The sequence below is a fragment of the Hevea brasiliensis genome, chromosome 13, assembly GCF_030052815.1.
Source record: "Hevea brasiliensis isolate MT/VB/25A 57/8 chromosome 13, ASM3005281v1, whole genome shotgun sequence".
Classification (NCBI taxonomy): domain Eukaryota; kingdom Viridiplantae; phylum Streptophyta; class Magnoliopsida; order Malpighiales; family Euphorbiaceae; genus Hevea; species Hevea brasiliensis.
In genome coordinates this window covers 85,321,876-85,329,444 of record NC_079505.1, presented here as the reverse complement: position 1 = coordinate 85,329,444, position 7,569 = coordinate 85,321,876, and the positions used below count along the sequence as shown (strand labels likewise).

General features: G+C 35.4%; 2 protein-coding genes across 2 annotated transcripts; both read right to left on the bottom strand.

Moving 5' to 3' along the window:
* Positions 1-1,870: 1,870 nt before the first annotated feature.
* LOC110669581 (F-box protein At5g07610-like) lies at positions 1,871-4,033 on the bottom strand. Its single transcript, XM_058133174.1, has 2 exons — positions 3,946-4,033; positions 1,871-3,099 (listed from the first exon to the last, which is right to left on the bottom strand). The coding sequence occupies exons 1-2, from the start codon at positions 4,031-4,033 to the stop codon at positions 1,871-1,873; spliced, it is 1,317 nt and encodes a 438-aa protein (XP_057989157.1).
* A 519-nt stretch (positions 4,034-4,552) lies between these two features.
* On the bottom strand, positions 4,553-6,167 carry LOC110669585 (ankyrin repeat-containing protein NPR4). Its single transcript, XM_021831292.2, has 2 exons — positions 5,686-6,167; positions 4,553-5,462 (listed from the first exon to the last, which is right to left on the bottom strand). Exons 1-2 carry the CDS (start codon positions 6,109-6,111, stop codon positions 4,758-4,760), a joined length of 1,131 nt encoding a protein of 376 aa, XP_021686984.2. The 5' UTR covers positions 6,112-6,167; the 3' UTR covers positions 4,553-4,757.
* Between the last annotated feature and the right edge of the window lie 1,402 nt (positions 6,168-7,569).

Here is a 7,569-nt window from a genome sequence, read left to right as displayed (position 1 = left end):
AGAATCTTGTGTCAAGGAGAGACACTCTAGCTGTAACTGGAAGCCCACGCTTAATGAGCCTCACAGCTCCAAAGTGGAGATGAGAAAATCCCTCCTGTCTCCATCTTGGAATTAACTGAGGTGGAATTTCTAAGGTCACATATTGTTCAGCTGATGAACTCTGAAGAGAGCATTGATCCATTATGGAAGCTTGAACGTATTCTTTGGATAAGGACCTTTTGGAAGAAATAAGAGATCTGATAGATCTGGTTAGAGATCCAGATCGTCTGTAAATGTTGTAAGGGCTGAGAGGGGGTAAGAGAGATTCTCCAACCTGAGCATCTTCAGGCAGAGTGGATATTTTTATGAGGTTGTCGATTCGAAAAGACAGAGTTCTTCTTAAGGGTGAAGATAATGAAAGAGATGAGGGAGATTAACAATTTCGGAAGGAGAAAGGGACTGAAGAAGAGTTTCGGTAGCAGGATTGGGTGTTTAACAAGCCATGATAGGTACGTGGCATTGTGCCTAGAGGTCGCTCTACCGTCAAGGAAGGATTCAAGCAGTTACTAGTTTCCAGCCGATATACCAATTAATGAAAGAAGATGGCAGAAAATAGAGACAGTAGTTTAGTGAAGTATCAAAGGTTAAAAGTTTTTCTCCCTACTCACTGATGAAGTATGTATAATACAAGCATAACTATGCTCTGATATCAAGATAAGCTAGGAGCCCTTACCATACATATAATGTACAAAAGGGCACAGCCAGAGAGAACTTCTGGAGAAGGAAGAGGCATAGCATGAGCTAAATGGGGAACGAGTGGCATATTCTCGGAACCGAATAGGACTGTAACTCATCATATTAGTAAGGCAAAAATGTGTGTTGAATTTATTTGCTTAATTATGATGGCTTCTCACCGTCATTTATTTATTGAAACGGAAAATAGAAAATATCAATTGAGAGGAAAAATTATGTACATTAGTAAGTAAGAGAGACACTAAATCCATTGGAGGCTTTTCAAAGCATGATTAGACAAAAATGCTGCCAGAGGGTCCACTTTATCAGCTACTGCGTTTGCTACAAAACTGCAGCAACAAGAAGCAAACTGTTTAAGCAAAATTTGAGCATCTTCAATAATCCTGCCTTAAAGGGAACCTAAACCTAACAAAAAAGCAATAGAATTAGCAGAGTTTCCTTCTAAAATAATATTCAGCATCCAAATTAGTTAACACAATGCTTCTCATTCTTGAGCTGCAGGAACACCCATTATTGCTGGATCAGAGACATTAGGAAAACACTAATAGGCCTGCCATAGAGCACCACAATAGTCCCTAGCTCCAACGCCCATACCACAGAATTGGTTTTTGCAAATAGAGCACCATCAAAACTCACCCCATAACAGCCGATAGGAGGAATGACCCAAGGACTAGAAACTGCAGAAGTTGAGTTTAAAGATAAAGCTCACAGGCTCTCTCAGATCCTGATACTTGGATAGAACAGAAAAATCACAATTGCGCAGAAATATTAGATGAAGGATTCTTACATAAGCTTGGGATTCAAAGAACTTTATAATCTTTAGCCAAGTCCATTTGTGAAAATTGATGTGCAGCAACTTGATTATTATCATTAATAATAATAATAATAATAATAATAATAATAATAAATGAAATTTAAATCCTGGGATCTTATGAAATTGGAAATAATATTAGCAAAAAAGTCATCAAATCATTTTGTTGAATTTTGGAAGTTAACAGGCAGAAGTAAAACATTTGAGAATAATACTTGGTCTGTTTATTCCAAACACTAGGAGCAAACAAGACAAGCCTCCGAACTAATAAACCCCAAGAACAAGAACACCCCTCCAAATTAGAGATTGCCTACTGCAAATCTATCATCAGACACAAGCAAGACTCTGAATGTACTCATAGGCATTACAATATCCAAAATTGGAGGCATCCTCACGCTTATAATTTGGAGCAAAATCACAAAGCTTTCTAAAACTTCCATCCTTCAAGTTATACCTTACGATTTGTGCAGGTATATGCAACACCAAATAGTCGCCCTCGTTGGTTTCTTCCCTTTCAATACCCATTATTTGATAAACATAATAATTCAACATCGAAGGATTAAGATAGGATTTTATCATCCCAGGAAATGCACTTACAACTCCATCAAGATTAACACGGTACTTGACTGACCATCCTGAGTGGTCTCTCTCCATCTCACACACATTGAATTGCGTGGAGGATCGACTATGAATCTCAACCAGGCACAAATGGCCTCTAGATTCGCCAAAATATGCTACCCTTCTCCGATAACAACCATCTGGCATTGAAGGCATTGGCATTTTTTTGACTTTTTCTTGATTTATATCAAAACGTATAGAAGGACCTGCATCAGTATACCAGTGAATAGAATCATTCCAAAAAACCCCTCCATGGAATCCAATACCCAAGGGTAGAATAAAAGTCGCAGTTGATGAGACCCTCCAGCAGCCAGTTTCCGGCGAGTAAATCTGTATTCTGTATGCTGATTGTGAAATGTCGCATTGACGTACACAAATTACTTTGTAGTAAGGTGACTTCCTAGGATCAAAAGCTAAATAAAGACCGTAAGTTTTACCAGCTTGACTCAGTGCAGGAAGTATTTTCCTTTGCTTAGTAGTGGGATTGTAAACGTAATAGTTTAGCTTCCGTGAATTTTTGGAAAAACTATTACACAATAGTAATCCATTACAGGACTGAATGATTTTGATAACTGATGCGTCATTAATAAAATTCAGAGTTTTGAAGGGAGGAACTGAATGATTGGAACCAAGCTTGATGAAGTCGAATTCAGGGTTGTCCAAACGTGGCCACTTATGCACCATGAGAGCACAAGGAGAGTTGGAGGGGTTAAGGCAAAGATAGAAGAGAGGATCCGAGATGAGAGACAGCCAGTGTTTAGATACGCACTTGAATTTAAGGAGAGATTTGATGGGCAGACGGAGAAGGATTTCGGTTAAGAGATCATCATTATTGGCAATTGTCTCCGCCGATGAAGGGGAAGGGGAAGATGTTTTGATTTTGTTTCCTTTAGCAGAGAACATGATCATTCTTTTGTGAGCGAAATAGTTTCTCAGGCCTGCAAACAAGAATGTGGTATTTAAGCCAATAGCCAATCGTGGTTGATTCTCTTAAAGTTAAAAATGATTTTCTTTATTATTGTTTTGGTGCAGAAGATGAGGAACAACACGTGAGATTTAAAGGACCATTAGCTTGTTAGGAACTCTGGCAAAACAGAACCTAGCAGAAACTGGACTAGACGACATTGTAAAATATGATGATTCGACTTGTTTAACAGAAAAACGTGTTAATTTAATGCTTATTAGTATAAAGAAAACTCCATTTTCCGAGGTTGTGGTTGAAGGGAAGCAGTTGATTTACTCTTACATACAAGTTTCATAAATCATAACCTTTAAACTAATTTTAATTAATTATGAAATTTTAGTTATTATTCCATGATGATTATAGACCCAGAGTTTCAGTGTTTAGGGTCCGTTTGTTATCATTTCATTGATCTTGTTTCTTGTTTTTTTACTAAGAAACCTTTTCTCCTTGTTTGTTTCTATTAACTTTTTTTTTTTAACAGATTTTAGGTTAAATCCTAAAATAACTAATCGAAAACTCATGCATTGCACGATATGCTTTTTTATAGTATGTATCAAACTTTTGTAAGAAAACATAAATAAAAATAATAATCTTTTAAATTATTTGATATTTTAAATAAATTAAAAATAAATGTATTTAAAATATATACAATTCAAATAAAGAAATTTATAGTGCTGTATGGAAATTTAATTAAAAAATATATATACAATTTAATTAAAAAAAAAAAAAAAGAGTACTACAAGAAAATTCGATCTATAGGTTTCTTACATATATTTATGCAAACTATAATGAACAAATTATAAACTCTCTCAATACTTGCAGCAGGTGAAATGGTCGCCTCCGTGTGCAGTAGAGTAAAATGCAACTTTGACGCTGCTATTTGCAACTAGCGAAACAGGGTGGGTCATGGTTGGATTCTGAGAAACGAAGTTGGGCAGATGACTGTGGCTAAGATGTGTCCTGCGTCGAGCAACCTGAATTCCTTCAAGCTGAGGCTTTGAGTTTTTGGGAGGCCGTCAGTTGGATCAAGCTGCACAACTAGAGGGCTGTGGATTTTGAATCAGATTCCTTGGTTTTGGTCCAAGCAGTTTCTAAAAGTGAGTTTGATTGATTATATGCTGGTGTATGGTTTGGAAGATGGCCAGTTTATTTTGCAGGAAATTCCATTTTATTCTCTGCATTTTATAAGGAAATCATTGCTCATCCAGTTAGTGTACTAGAGCCTCTGATTCTTTTGAATGGGGCTCTTTGGCTCCTTTTCTTAAGGATGTAATCAAGTTGATTTGCTTTTCTAATAAAAATCCTGTCTTCTTATTTTATCTAATCTAAAATTTATCACCTTTATGATGAGAATGGGTGAAAGCTCATACCATCTCAAAAACTTTAGCTTTATAATATTTATATAGAGATTTATATGGAGAGATATATATAGATAAGCTACAAATAAGATAACAAGCAATACAACACATTTATAGATTGTTTGTAACCATGAGCTCATGTCCATGGGTTATTACAAATTACTTTATTTCAAAATAATACGCATGATATTGTTAATTATTCACAAAGTGCTAGCGCACTTTATGAGAAATGGCTGCAGAGGAGGGTAAGAGGCCCTTTGTAGAACTAACATTTCTATGTTAGTTCAATTCTACTGCATATCCATTGCATAAAATCAAGCACCATCTTGTCCAAGGCCAGACATTTCAAGAAGGCAGCTAACAATATGCAACTTCCTATGAAGAAAACTGTGACAACTTCATGAGGTGATACAGCCATTATTGAACACATGTAAGCTCCAATTGTTGAAGTTACAGAAATTAGGAGCCAAGGCATGAGAGGAAGTTCATGTGTGAGGAGTGTAATCAATGCCATTGAAGTGAAAAAGGCGATTGAATTAAACAAAATGAAAAGATGATTGATTTCTGCATCTTGTTTCTCCAATGGGAAGGTCCTGCTAGACTCATTATGAAAAACTTCTGACATAACTGTGGGAGGTCTTAATGCAGCATGGAAAGTGAGAGTTGCCAACAGAGTCGATGTAATTAACAACCCATGATACTTACTGATAAGGAATTCTGACCTGGTTGCTTGTTTCGGGAATAAGCGCTGCCACTGCTTCCCAACTTCAATATAAACCTCATGGTTGCTACTGTCAGCTATGTCCCTGCCTCTCGAAGCTCCTGCTCTTACAAGAATTTCTTTTATCGCCACATCAACCTCCTCATTTTCTGGTATGGCTTCCAAGATGTCCAGTGCTGTAAAGCCTCCATTGTTTTTGGCATTTACCTCAACCATGCCACTATGAGTAGGACTATCTTCCAGCATTAGTTTTAGGGTCTGCAAATTAGAAAAACAAGATGGGTGGCATGGTCCATGAAAAGAAACTTAAAATAAAATAAAATTAACTAGAATAAAATTAGTAAAAAAAAAAAATCATTCCTATTTTTTTAAAGAAATAAACTAAAATCAAATTAAGTCGAAAAAAAAATTCCTTTAATGACATCTCTGTAAGTTGTTTTCTCTAGCATAATAAAGGAACAGGGGCGAAACAGAGTCTTACTGGAAGTTGTTTCCTGCAGGTTGCAAGATGCAAAACTGTATCGCCGCCGCAATCCTTCCTATTAATGACATCTCTGTAACAGGTTGTCCGTCTAAGCGTCTCCACCAACCACCTGACAACATCACAGTGACCGTGCCTCACTGCAAGGTGAAGCGGTGTCTCTCTAGTCATTGGCGTGACATCCATCACAGACTCAGGGTAACGAATCAACAGTTCCCTCATCGAACTGACCCTCCCTTCCCTCGCTGCCTCGCTCCATTGAATACAAGATGAAGCAGAAACACGCCCCCAGTGCTCCTGACCCTGGCTATCCTCATGCTGAAATTCATTCGCATTCCCATTACAAGCAGCGCGCTCAATGTTTAAGAGCTCGTGATACTCTATGGCACCACCGTCATCACCAGGTGAAAATATCCTAGAATCCATTTTCGATAGTGGGAGTTCCAAACACCGCAGAAAACAAAATGAACACAGATGATTAGATGAACCTGCAAGGTATTATATTCTAGGTTACTACGAAAGTGCTCAGCAAGTCCTTCAAGAAACCAAAAAAAAAAAAAGGTGACAGCGTTTGGCTTCAAATATAAGCCCGTCTGGCATCGAGTTAAAACACTATTTCGTATGGCGTTAAAAAAATAGTTTGAAAAAAATTATTTTATTATTTTAATATTTTTATAATTAAAATTAATTAAATTTAATTTTTAATTATTTTTTAATATTATCTGATTAATATATTTTAAAAAGTAATTTTTTTAATAATAATTTTAATGACAATGCAAAATAAGCATAATCGCTTCCAAAGTCAAAGAACATTTTTCTTTAAGGTAAACGCAGAATAAAGAAATTTCCAATGTGCAATTGTGTGAATGGAAATTTCTTGCTTATTTACCGGCTTCTTTCGTAAGATTTTAAGTTTTTGTATTTCAATATTGAAAAATTCTCATGGATCAGTTACCTGGCAACTTCAAATTATATGAGTTGTGGCAAAGGCACTTGGTGGGCCTTTAACTTATTTCATACGATGTTAGGAATTAAAAAATTTTTAGAAGAATTTGGCTCTTCTAATCATTTTTATAAATAAACTTTAGTTATTTTTGTTTTATATGGAAAATTGTTCCTATGCTTAAAGTTTTTATTTTTGGTTTTGCACTGCTGGCACAAATTTTATTGTGAACATGTCTTATGTTTATCAAATTGCTAATATTTTCATTGTGAATTTACTGGTCAATGACTTCTCAGTTCGTATAATTTTGAACTTTTCAGGAAATTGTCATGAAAGAACTTTTATTTTTCTCAATGCTTACACGGGTAATTAGTCTAAGTGTTTTTTTTTTTTTTAATTGATTCACGGAGGTTAAAAAAAAAAAAACGCATGGAGTTTCCCCGGATCTTCCTGCCTAACTTCGGAGTAACTGAAACTTTCACCACCTAATGGCTGCATCTCTTCCCAGCATCTGTTGGTTGAAATCTTCTCATTTGAGTGTTCGTATTGCCAATGATATGTTGTCAAAATGCATGAAATATAAGAGTCGCCTTGTATAATTTTATTGATATTATGCATATTAATATTAGTTTCATAATATTTTTATATTGATTAGTTTTTTTTATTATTATTATTTTAATGCTTTAAATGGTGTTTTGATGAAATTAAGTTACGATGGGAGTAAAATGTGTTATTAAATTGGGTGCTCGAAGAGTCTGAAGAAAATTTTTCTTAATGGATTTCGTGAAAAACATATTCATGGATGGTAATGAGATTATAGATCCTTCCATCATTCTCACTTGTATTTCATTTATTTATCTCATCTCTTTTCAATCATCTCTTTTCAATGTAAAAATTTTAACACTTGAATATTTTCAACAATCATCTTTTTAAATGTATAT